The following is a 12,462-nucleotide window of genomic DNA, read 5'->3' on the forward strand; positions in this document are numbered from 1 at the left end:
GTTGTAATTCTGGAACATGGATGTGTTTATGGAGCTCCTGGGGTTTTGGATCTGGGATGGGATAACCATAGAGAGCTGGAGAGACCAGAGATGGGCAGCAGGAGGGAGAATGTGGTTGGTGAGTGTAAGGAGAGTGGGTAGGAGGGAGTCCTGGGGACCTGAGATTTGTGGGAAACACTATAGTCAACTGGATGTGAAGCCATAGGAGTGGGAGAAGTGAAAGATGTATGAGATTTTTCACCTGCTAACTGGGAGAAGTATGGAAAAGGTACTAGGTTTAGAGATGCTTTGAATTCAGTTTTAGAATTAAGAGATTTTAAACTTCTGTGGTACGAATGGGTAGAGCTGTCTGAGAGTTCAAGATTTAGGAATTAGGAAATATAAAGACAGAAATAAAAGTTGTAGGAACCTGTGTGCCTAGGAAATCTGCAAGAGACCTGGTACAGATGAACCCAGTGCAGAGGCCAGGATTAGTGTCAGTCACTATAGAGAAGCCCCACCATTGACCATTCAGGCCTTCCTTTTTCTTGTAATAGGAAATAGGTTTCCGTCCTTATAATAGGAAAAACAAACTATTGTTGAACACTTCATATATGCCAGGCACTTTCCAAAGAGATTATTATGCGTACATGCAGACATGTTTTTCTCCCCCTTATATCCTAGCAACAGCTCTGTGAAGCAGAGTAAATCATCCCAAAGTCAGGTATTGTATCAGTCGACTAATGATTGAGCAGGTGGCAGTGGGTCCAGAGACCTAGAATAGGGTTTAGGTGGAAGTAATGTGGAGCCTATGTGGATTGAGAAGTAGTTCGGTTTGTGCAAGCTTACCCTCTTCAGAGAAGGTGAGAAGCCAGTGAGAGAAGTGTGAGGGAAGTTTAGGTGTGTGGGGTGGGAAGTGAGTGACTGTGGTAACGAGATCCAGAGAGGACCGCTGTGTGGAGCATGAGTGGAAGGCTGGCTTCCACTGAAGGAGAGGGGCTTATGTTACCAACCAGGTACTTAAAACCAGCAGAGAATATTCCTAAAATTATTTCCTGGACTTTCTATTGAGTTCAGCTACAGAATTAGATTCTACAGTATTTTGGACAGATCTTGTGAGCTGCTGTTTCATGATTCGGGTTTCAGATTTAAAATTTAGAAAGTGAGTTTATGGCTATATCCATGTGTAACAACATATATTAAACCGGCGTTGGTCATTAATCATAGAGTATAAATGATGAAGTGATGGGTTTTACTTGAGATGCAGATACAGCTCCCCTTCCTACTCCTTGCCCTTTCATGGTCCTCCTATAAGACCTCATGGCCTTCTGGGGTGAATATATATAAACTATTTCTTCTACTTCAAGATTAAATAAGGGTTGGATTTTTAGTCTTTTGGAGGAATTTGGAATGTTATATATGGTTCAGAGCTCACACTCTGAGTGAGTTATTTTCTAGGATTGCTTTTGATTTAGGAGGTTTTTCGCAGTTCTCTTGGATCAGCTAGGCTTTGATGTCTTTAGAAATGAAAGCGAATGGCCTTCTGAAATTTGCTGGCTAACAGATACCTGTTTGAACAGTGTGACCTTTTACATAACCACTCAACAGTAGACCTTTAAAAGTTATGGGACATTGAAAATTTATGTAAATTGCCTAGGTTTACATAACATGTAATTGGCAAAGTCAGGATTCTAACCCAGGCGTGTTTGATCCCAAAGCCTGGGCATTTTTGCCTGTCCCATAGTCTTTATTTATTTTTTTTTTTAATTTTTTTTTTTCAACATTTATTTATTTTTGAGACAGAGAGAGAGCATGAACGGGGGAGGGTCAGAGAGAGGGAGACACAGAATCTGAAACAGGCTCCAGGCTCCGAGCTGTCAGCACAGAGCCCGACGCGGGGCTCGAACTCACGGACCGCGAGATCATGACCTGAGCCAAAGTCGGCCGCTTAACTGACTGAGCCACCCAGGCGCCCCTTGTCCCATAGTCGTTAAATAATGCCGAACATGCATATCAGTAACTATTAATTTTAGAATCAAAAATAAAAAATTATGCCATCTTAAATTTTATATATTGTCCCACAGAGGCTTAAGAAACACAGGGCTTTGGATATTCTCTTCTTTAATGTACTTGTTTTTAACTGTGGTACTTTATTAATGGATTAAACTAATTTTGGTCAAGGCCATGAAAATATGCCTGGAAAAAAGAGGCAAGAGTTGTAATTTGGTAAGCACTTTGGATTATTTCCCTGAATTTTGAGCCTTCTGCCTTCTCCCAGTATTTGTATGAGCTCATGTGTTTGTAGGGGCTGAGGAGCTTGTCTGTGTCCCAGTTTGTCATTACTGCCTCCAAGTACTCTCAGCATTTTTTCAGTGGATGAATGCTTACTTAGCCATCCTTGTGGAGGTGATACGTGGCCAAGGCTGTGGGAACACTGTTATCAGGCTGTCATGTGCTTTCACACACAATTGCATACAAACTCTGGTCTAGACCATATACACGTTTGTACAGGCCTTAGGATTACTGGGTATTTAAAGGGATTAGTTTTTCCCATATAGCTGCCAGAAATTGTTGAAAAGTCCAAGTCACTGGGTCAAACAGTATGTCAAAATGTCTCTAAAGGATGGTTCCAAAATTATCAAAAGTCCGTAAAGCAGGGCTACTCTGCTGAATGTGAGTGAGCCTAATTTACATTATAGTTGATGAACTGTAGTGGCCAAATGAGCACAGAATTTTTGGTTTTTAAGTGATTGCCATGTAGCAGCACTTTTAAAAATGTGTTCTACATATTTTTTTCTGTGCATGTTGGGCTTGTTCTTTCTTGGCTTTCATTAGGGCAATGTATTAAGTGAATTTTATATTTTATTGCAGGAATTAGAAGAAGCGCTTTGCTACTGGCAAGGTTGACAGTTGGTGTTTGAGCAGAAGGATAAGTGAATGTTGGTTACATTTACTTGGGAACACCTGTCATCCTTATCAAAGCAGAGGTGTCTTGGTTTCCTTTCAAGCAGGAGAGGACACAATTTGAATTCTAGTGCAAAGTTGAACTCTGGCAGATGCCAGAATGTATCCTTTACAAAGCTCAGGGTACCCAGAACCAAGTATTTTGTTAGTTTTCTGGTAGTTTTCCTGCCTTGGAAAGCTCTCTTAAGAATGTGGAAGGGAGGATGGTTTCTCTAACATACTTTTTGTGTGTTTTTGTGTGTGTGGCTTATAACCGAAAATGTGGGTATCTGTTCTGTATTGTAAAAGTCAGTTTTGTTGGACAATTAGATGATCACATCTTTGGTTATAAGAGCAAGGGCAAGAACTTGAAGGGCTTAGGAGCTGGCTCAGCAGCTGTGTTCTTTCTCTGTCTTGTTAAAGCATTGCTTTTTAGATTCTAGTAGAAGCTTTTGTTCCAGTGCCCCAACTGATTTTACTTGGTTTGGTTGACGCAAGAGAGAGAGAAGCGCCTCCTGGGTTTTGTTATTAGTTATTTAGGAACCTAGAATGCTGCTGGCAAAGACCTCTGTGAGGTGAGTTGTGTGCTTTCTTGGGTAAGGGCTGTGTGACTAGTAATGCCTTTGTGGAGTGACCAGTAATCCTTATCTGAGAGGTGCTTTGAGAATCTTGGGGAACATGTCTGGCCTGTCTCAGTCTTCATTAGATTACCTAGATTACCACTCTCTCTCCTGACAGTTTCCTCCCCTGTCCTTTGAGAAGGAGGGAAAGATTCCCCATGTGGCCCACATGCGCTTAGGCCTCTGTGTTTTCTTAATGGACCTCATGCTCTCTTACCAGGAAGAGGAAGAACAGGAGGAAGAAGATGACGATGAAGATGATGACGACACTGATGATCTAGATGAGCTTGACACTGACCAGTTGCTGGAGGCGGAGTTGGAGGAGGATGACAACAACGAGAACGCAGGGGAGGATGGGGACAATGACTTTTCTCCCTCTGACGAGGAGCTAGCGAACCTTCTAGAGGAGGGAGAGGATGGGGAGGACGAGGACTCTGATGCGGACGAGGAAGTGGAACTGATCCTGGGGGACAGTAAGTGTAGGGCTGACCCTGAAGCTGAATCTTGGTACCCAGGGAGAGGTCCCTTCCCTGCGCCCTCCCAGCCAGCAAGCCACACCAGGGTTCTGTGCCCCATAACTATAGATTCACCACTCTGGCACCTTGAGGAAAAGCGATTTCGCATCTCCAATCCTCTGCTTTCACCAGGCTGTGTAACTAAAAGGCTGTTATCTCATCTGTAAAACAGAGGTTGGCAAACTTTTTCTTAAAGGCTGGACAGTTAAATATTTTATGCTTTGTGGGCCATATGGTGTCTCTTGCAGCTCTTCAGCTCTGCTGTTGTAGTGTAAAAGCAGCCAGACACAAGACATAATTTAATGATTGTGGCTCTGATTCAGAAGTAAAAGTTTATTTACAAACATGCATGGTGGGCTTGGTTTGGCCGGTGGGCCACATAGTCTGTCGATTTCTGCTTTAGAGGATTAGCCTTAGAATGTAGTTCTTCCTGAGGGGCAGAGCCGGAGTCAGCAGCTGCTTATGGGGGTGCTGTGCCTCCTTCTTTTTAAAGTTACGAAGAAGTAAAAGCTCTCTTGTGTTGGAATCTTTTCCTGTGCTTTTGCCTAAGCCTTCTTAGAGGCTAGGCAACAAATGTTTCTTTTTGGCTTCTGTTTTGCCCACTGATCCCCTGCTCTGCCCCCGGCTCAAAGTTATCAAGAACAACCTCTAATTTTCCTACTAATTTCTCTTTAGGACAAGTTTCTGAAGTTGACCCCTGACTATGCTAATGAATCCCAAATAAACCAGCTGTTAGTTCTAAGAGTTTGCTGGCTCTGCAATTATACTCTACCCATTTCAAGAGGACATATCTGGCTGCCTGTTGACAGTGACGCACTTGCTGTGGTCCTGGTTCTTCCTTGTGCTACCCTGGCTGACTGGGGAGCAGTCTCTCTGATACCCAGCCATATTCATGTAGCTAACCCGGCCAGCATTCTCACAACTATGGCAGGTATTATGCCTAATATGGTGGCTACTAACCACATGCAGCCATTAAAATTTTAATTAAATTAAAAATTCATTTCCTCATTCATGTCCACAATTGAAGTACTTGGCAGCCACATGTGGTTACCATTTCGAACAGCACAGATGCAGAACATTTACATGAAATTCATTTACAGGAAATACTGTGTGCTGGCTTAGGCCCAACTTATGCCAAGCGTCTTCATAGTAGTTGCTTGGTTTTTATAATCATTGGTGTTTGGTGGTAGGAGGAACGTGTGTGTGTGTAAGCAGAGGGTGGTTGTGGTATATATTTAAACATATGTATAAAAGATTCTATTCCACAGTGACCCAAATCCAATTTCTTTGGGATAAATCTTACATGTGCTTCTAGCCTTCAAGATGGAAGGCAGTTGGCTTAGGGGAGACTTTGTTACAGAAATCCTCTTGCTGAAGTTGTATTTTGAGGAGGCTCTGTGGGGGTTGGGAGGGAATGCCTTCTCTATCTGCTCGTCTGCTCTTTACCAGCTTCCATTTTTCTATATTGGAGGTTGAGGTGATTCAGTGGAGGAGGACTTGCCTTGTCCCTAGCCATGGTCAGAGAGCCAGGTAAGAGGGACTAAGGGTCATGGACACATGACAGTATTGATGGGAGTAAAAGGACAATTTTTAGTGAACTTTTTGTCATCTGTGAATAGTGCCACATGGGGTACAAGTTGTGTTTCCTTCAATTGCAAGTAACAGGCCAGGAGTGCAGCTGGCAGCGGTGCTCCTGACATGAGATGGTCACTCATTTTTTTATTCTTGAATATAAAGCCACTAAATTTGTTTTTGGCCTGTAAAATTACTGCCTCCTTTATTAACTCTTTAGGAAATTCCTTCAGGCCCAAGAGGTAATCTGGAGAACCTTAATTCTTTTAGCAATGAGACTATTACTTTATTTTGGTGGGAATATTTATGATGTGAATATGCTGTAATAGTCGACAACTTGAGGACATTTCAGCTTGGGCTCCAGAGCTGAGGTGGTGATATGGAGGCAGCATGGATATAGCATGTACTGCATTGCTGTCTGTTTTGTAGAGAACAACCCCCTCCCCCCGGCCCCTTCCCGGAGTTTACAGCAGAGCAGAGGGAGCATTCTCTGTACCCTTGGTATGCTGATATTTTGTGTCACACTACTCAGATTAGCTCTTAACCGTTCTGAGCTCATGTAGTAGCCCTTTTAGGATGTGATGAAAGTCATTGAGACTATTGAAAACCGCAGCCCTGTGCCACCCCATAACTTTGCTAGGCCCAGGTCCTATAGAGAGCCAGTGATCAGTTTCACATGCAGAGCCCCAGCCTTGGGAAGAGAAAACACCTTGACGCTGAAGTCTTGTGTGTTTCTCTGTTGCAGTCAGTTCTGCTTTCCCCAAAAGCTTGTGTGTTGTAGAGGCAGCAGGTTAAACACTGCAGGGACTGATTTTTTACATCTAGACTGCCTTTGCCTCAGAGGGCCTTTTAGAAGGAGAGGTCCTGACCAGAGTCTGGGGTTGGGGCTCTTCAACACTTGAGGGTGAGAAGAGGCTAAGGAAGCTAGAGAAAGATGTCCTGTCACCTGACCACCAAGAATGGAGTCTGCGCCCAGGCCCTGAAGCTTCTCTCAGACCCTGTGCCTGATTTGCTTAAAGATTGTGTCTCAGTCCTTGTGCAGCTGCATTTTTACTCCTTAGATGTGAGGCACAGTTGTTAAGCTCTTAGCAGCTGCACAGCTGACGGTCAGGTGTCAGGCAGGCAGTCTGGCATTGCTGGATCATACATCACAGGAGCACTAGGGGACTCCCTGGAGGTCTGCCACGGCTGGGACATGGTGCTGTGCTTGGCTGTGGAGAGCAGGCCCTACCTTTTTCTGTTGGCGCTTCCTCCTGGAGTTCTTGCAGCAGGGAAGCTGACAAGGCCGTTTGGTTCAGCTCAGATGTTAGTTCTCTGATCTTCCTGCCCTGACATCCCTGCTCCTCACTAGTAGTCGGGTCGTGCTTGTGCCCTTGTAGGCCCAGAAGCACTGACTTTTCCAGTTACCTCTCGTTTACATTCAGGGCTTTCTTGTATCACAGCCGTCTGTTTGCTGGTTTCACTTTATCCACTTCAGTTTTCTTCGTAAAGGAGATTGTAGTGAATGAAGGAAGGTTTGGGAACATGCATTGTTCTTGCCTCAGCTTTCCTGAGAGTTCTCAGGTATCTGGGAAAGGCTGATGGGGAATTTTTTGGAACCATTGGTGTCCCCTCTCTATGTGGGAACCCCACAGCCTGTGGGCATTTGCAAGGCTCCCGCTCACAATCTGTCTACTTCCTTGGAGACCTTGTTAAAAAGGTTTCATGGCTTCCTGAACTGTAATCAAAGGGGGCACCGAGACTTTTCCCTCACCTTCCTTCAGCAAGTACTAGAGTCCTTAGGAGCCTAGGTACTATGTTTCCCTCCGATCTTGATCAGACAGACAATGGTGTATCTACCTCATTTTGAAGGTTCTTTTGCCTAGTTTCATTCCTCAGTGGATCCTTCCAGAGGTGTTAATGTGGTCTATTCACTGCCTGAGAAGGCCGATGGTCAAGCGGAGTGCTCCTCCTGTGCCAGAGACATGGTGCCACATTCCACGGTGTCATAGCTACTCCCTGCTGGTCTCCAACCTAGAGTTTCTAGGTACTCCTCCTCTGGTGTTGCTGCATGCCGGCCTGTACCTTTCTGGGAGCTTGTTCCCTGCTGATTATATTCAGAACTTACAGAGGAATGAATCCTAGGTTGACAGTCTCTACCTTTATGAGGTCTTTGATAAGAGAGTTGTTGAGAGTTTAAGAGAAATCTCACTCTTGCTTGGGCTTGGCCTCCCTTTTTAGTGGTCCTAGGGGGATCGGGCAGGCCTGTGCACCCATCCCTGAAGGACACGAGGCCAAAGGGCTCAGTCATTACTCCCTCAGCCCTGCCCCTTTGCAGCTATGCAGAAGCTTCAGGGCTTGCCTTGTTCCTTTAGCCAACCCCCCCCCCCCCCCCCCCCCCCGCCCCCAGCAGGAAGCACCTCTGGAAAGCAGAGAGCATTGCATCCAGGCCCTTTGAAAGGCACGAGAGTAAAAGGCCCCAGGGTGGCCACTGTTGCCAACAAGTATATTCTCCAGAGCCAGCTCCAAGTAGTTAATTGTTGTGTTTTCTTCTTTCTGGAAACTGGCAGTTAACTCTGCTCAAGCATAAATGTGTGTATGTAGGTGTTTCCTTCCTAAAAGCTTCCTGTAAGCCTAGTGCATAACCTAGTCTCTCTGTCTTCTTCCCTTTCAGCGGACAGCTCTGACAACTCTGATTTGGAAGATGACATCATCTTATCTCTGAATGAATGAGGGACCATCATCATATGGAAGACATTCTTGACAGGCGAGAAACTGAGTCAGATGAATTCAGAACACCTTCCCTTCCCCATCTCCCAGGGCTGTCTTTTAAGGAACTGCATGCCCTGCATTCAGAGGAATATGGCTTAGAGAGCCTCACTGGAATCTAAGGGTCCTTCTAAAACAATAACAACCACAAAAAGACAACAGGGTTTAGGCCCTATTCTGCTTCCCCCCTTCTCCTAGGATGGACAGCTCTTTCCTCAAGGGGGGGGGGAAAAAACATGTCTCTGGGGTTATTTCACAATATATTTTCTTTGTATAACGTTCTTTACTTAAAGAACAAGAAATAGTTTTTTATAAAACTTAAAAAGAAAAAAAAAACAGGCATTTATAACTGAGGGTATGAACTTATATCCACCAGGTCTCTTGTCCCTGCACTTCATTTTCTATGGAAGAAAATGATGTCTAAAGAACAATACAGAGGCATTTTTACATACGTATTTAAATGAAAAGGAAAATCGTGGTTTCTTAAATTGATAAGGATTAAGAGTATTTTATTATAAATATAATATATGATTTTTTAACCTGTTTTGTTGCCTCATATGCTGTCAGGTTAATTTGCTTTCCTTCGTGCCCGAGGTGGGGAGGAAGGCACTGCTTGTTTGCTGAGTAAATTCCCAGGTTCACCCACCTTCATGGTTTGGGGGCAGCAAGGTCGTTGTGGATATTGGTTTTGTGGAGTTGAGGGAACTTAGGATATAAGTTCACTCCCTCTATTTTTCTTTGTGATTGTTTTTCAAAAATTTTTTTCTTCCCTTTCTCCCCAATGTGGAAATTACAAATCAAAGGCCTTTTTTCTTTAATGTAAAGTGTATTTATTTAAAAAAAAATACAAAATAAACTACAAGTCTGTCTTTGTTTGTTCATGGCCTTTCCCTGTTCTCTTTACCAAAGTGTGATGGTCCCTTTCCCTGCAGCTCTAGCCAGCCAGTAGAGAAGATGCCTTCTGGGAGAGGCAGTCCAGGATGGCAGTGAGAACACATTCTGCCCAAATAAAGCACTCTGGGGAGAAAAGTAGCTTAGTCACAGTGTCTAAACCTGGTCTGCAGCCGTGCTCCAGAGGGAGTAACGGTCTGTGCCCGAGAACCAACCACGTGGGGTGGAGGAGAGGCTTGGGCATTGTCCACCGTGGGCACATCTCTCTGTCCCAGACTGACTCAAGAAGGCAGCTCTGCAGTACATGTTTGGTGGAATTGGCAAGTTAGGGGTCCTGGGGAGTTTTGGAGAAACATGCTGGCAAAGCTAAGGAGTGAAAACGTTTTGGCCACCTCTATAGTCGGGTGGGTGACTGTCACCAGTTTCCTCAAGGGACAGTGATAGACCGGAGTTGTTCACTTTTGGTGGTTTGGGGGCAGCGGGGGCTTGGGCAGCCTGGGTTTGCAGATGCAGTTTCGGGCCTCCAAAATCAGCCTGCGGTTGGTTAAAACTGCGCTACTGCCAGGGAAGTGCCACATGCTCTGACCTTTTCACTGATCCCACCTCACCCTGCTTTCCTTCCCAGTAAACAGACCTGTCTCTTCCTTTGAGTTCGCTCAAGTAATAGCTTCTTGGTTTCTATTATGTAGGTATCACATGGCTAGAGACTTTTTTCTCCCTTTGCCAAGAGAAGAGGGGACAAATTTGGTTGTGAAGTAAGCAAGACAACATGGCTAAAACTCACCAGGGGCTGACAGAGGGCTTTGGAATACCATACAATTTGTCACACACACACACACACACACACACACACACACACACACACATGCGGGCCTGTGTCAGGTAGCTAGCTCTTGGTCCTTTAGAGAGCAGAGGTCTCAGCTTCATGCCTCAGCTTTAATGGGTTGCTAACACCTGACCCATGGTGTAGCCTTGATTGCTGGTGCTGGATGCAGAAGAAAGCAGGTTAAAAGGCCAGTAGTAAAAGCGCTATATTCTAGTCAGGAACTCAGCTGAGCCACTGGCTGTGTCCCTAAACTCTGCCAGCAGCTCTTGGGAGTGCCTACGGGTCTCTGGGGTGGAGATGAGGACCTCTAGCAGGAAAGCAAAGTTCTGGTTGACTTGACAACGTGCCTTTAGGGAAGCGCCCTGAGAGGCTTGAGACATCAGCCCTATTTCTTACTATACCAGGGCTTAAGATTGGAGTCACTTAGGAAGAAATCTGTACGATACTAGCAAACCAATGAGGAGGCAAACTTTTTTTCACATTTTTTTTTTTTTGCCTCAGTTTTTTTTTTTTTTTTTTTTTTTTTTTTTTTTTTTTTTTTTTTTTTTTTAAGCAACCCTTCAGAGAGGACCCGAACCCCCAGGTGGAGGTGCTTGATGCCTGCAGTTAAATTGTTCTCTCTGGGGCAGTCTGAAATCAACCAGTGCCTTGACCACCTGACTTACCCTTACTAGTGCTGGCCAAGGCCTTTCTGAGAGAAGTTCACAGAACCTGCTGTGTCTTAAGAGCCAAAGGAAGGAAGTGGTTGAGAAGAGGGTCCAAGGAAGAGGAGGAGGAAGGTCACACAGTAGGCGTGGCTCTTTACTATATTTCCTTTTGGGAACAGAGAACACCTATCCCTGAAGAGCGGACAAGTCAAGCGTTGAAGTGTCTTCTCCAGGTTTCCATCTGGGAATGCTAGGAGGTGTAGTATTCTGGGTTCTGAGCACCCACTCTATGAAGGATCAGCCCAAAGAAGTTTGGGACTTAAGGGGCAAGGCACCTCTGGCCTGTGTGTGACCCAGGCATTTCTCAAAGATCTGCAGGAAGCCCTGTGATGTGTCTTCAGGTCACCCCTACCTCGCTTGCTCTGAACAAGATAAGGGCCACTCCTGGCACTATGAGCTACCCCAGGATGGTGGAGCTGTGGTCAGCTGCCCCCCCCCCCCCATTGACTTGCTTAGACACCCTGCAGGTGTTACCACAGCTCAAGTACAGACAAATAAACACATTTAACACCTCCTTTGTTAAGGTTTTCTGTTGTGAACATGCTTGTTCTCTCATGAGTACCAGCTTTAGCCCAGTGAGCAGTACTTGCCCAGGCACCTTACCCTGTTCATTTTAAATCTCCAAGGTCCCTAAAAGCCACCTCCTTCATTGTCCTTGTGGACAAGCATGTATTCTCCATGCAGGATACACTGAGCCTCAGCCTCCACTTCACAACTCTCTCAAAACATCCGGCTGTCACCTGTGTTGCCTTGCCCCAGCTGGGGTAATGGGCCAGGCCAGCAGAGTGGCATGGCCCACAGAACCTAGAGTTCCTGGCCTTTGGGGGGTTCATTTCTCTTACTGGGGCTTCTGCTGTCCCTCAGCTCTGACAATGGGCCTTTTGGGACATGGTGACAACTGCTGTATGACTGGTTTCCCTCCCTGGTCTCCAATGGTGCTGGCTTCATTTGCCCTATGACCTCACTAGAGACCAGGGATGACAGCATTAGTAATTCTTTAAAGAGTCCCTCCCAGCTCAAGGATGCCTCCACATTGCCCCCTAGCTTGGGCAGTGCTAGTCAAAGCCATTCAAGCCAACAAGCCAAAGCTTGGTACCTGTGACCGCATTCCCCACAGAAGCACCTTTCTTCCAGTGGTTCCACCTCAGCAGCAGGGCAAGAGGCTGAGGCACTCTCTCTTACCTTGCACCTGAGAAACAGGTAAGCCAGTTAAGAGCATCTTCCTAACCCATCACGTTCCCTTGCAGCACTGCAAAAATTCTTCGGTCTGGGGATTCAGTGTCCCTCACAAAAGCTCTAGTTACTGGGCAGAGGCCTGTTCCTTTGACACATCAGCCACGAATAACCAAAGGAAGAACCAGAATTCACAAACATTGGGTCAAGTTCAAGAATTAGCCCAGAGAAGCTTCCTCTCACCCTCCATTCCAACATTTGGCCTCTAGTGTCCCTGGGAGTTTGAGGCAGCTCGGTCTCCAACTGAGCATTCCTGGGCTGCCACATTAAGGCTGCGAGGCTGAACAAGAGGGGGAGCCTGCGTGGATATGTGAGAATGAGGCCCCTTGGCACCAATATTACACTGTTCTTCCCCATGACTACAAGACCACACAACTGCTAGACTACCGGCTCGCAAAAAGACCTCAAGATCGGGCACCTTGTCCAAC

At 45.6% G+C, this 12,462-nt stretch overlaps 1 protein-coding gene across 15 annotated transcripts in view; it reads left to right on the forward strand.

Annotated features, from left to right (window-relative positions):
- The window catches only part of DCAF1 (DDB1 and CUL4 associated factor 1), a 92,442-nt gene extending 80,076 nt beyond the window's left edge, over positions 1 to 12,366 (forward strand). For 5 of the 15 annotated variants that reach the window (XM_058726779.1, XM_058726775.1, XM_058726778.1 and 2 more), the window contains 2 exons: positions 3,763 to 4,015; positions 8,283 to 9,256. In XM_058726779.1, the coding sequence (XP_058582762.1) occupies positions 3,763 to 4,015; positions 8,283 to 8,341 (312 nt within the window). In that variant the 3' untranslated portion in view covers positions 8,342 to 9,256. Of the gene's footprint in view, positions 1 to 3,762; positions 4,016 to 8,282; positions 9,257 to 9,286; positions 10,068 to 10,920 lie in introns of those variants that run through there. The other 10 variants (XR_009260905.1, XR_009260903.1, XR_009260907.1 and 7 more) reach the window with 10 other exon arrangements.
- Positions 12,367 to 12,462: the final 96 nt, after the last annotated feature.

Source organism: Neofelis nebulosa, chromosome 4 (assembly GCF_028018385.1).
Source record: "Neofelis nebulosa isolate mNeoNeb1 chromosome 4, mNeoNeb1.pri, whole genome shotgun sequence".
Lineage (NCBI taxonomy): Eukaryota > Metazoa > Chordata > Mammalia > Carnivora > Felidae > Neofelis > Neofelis nebulosa.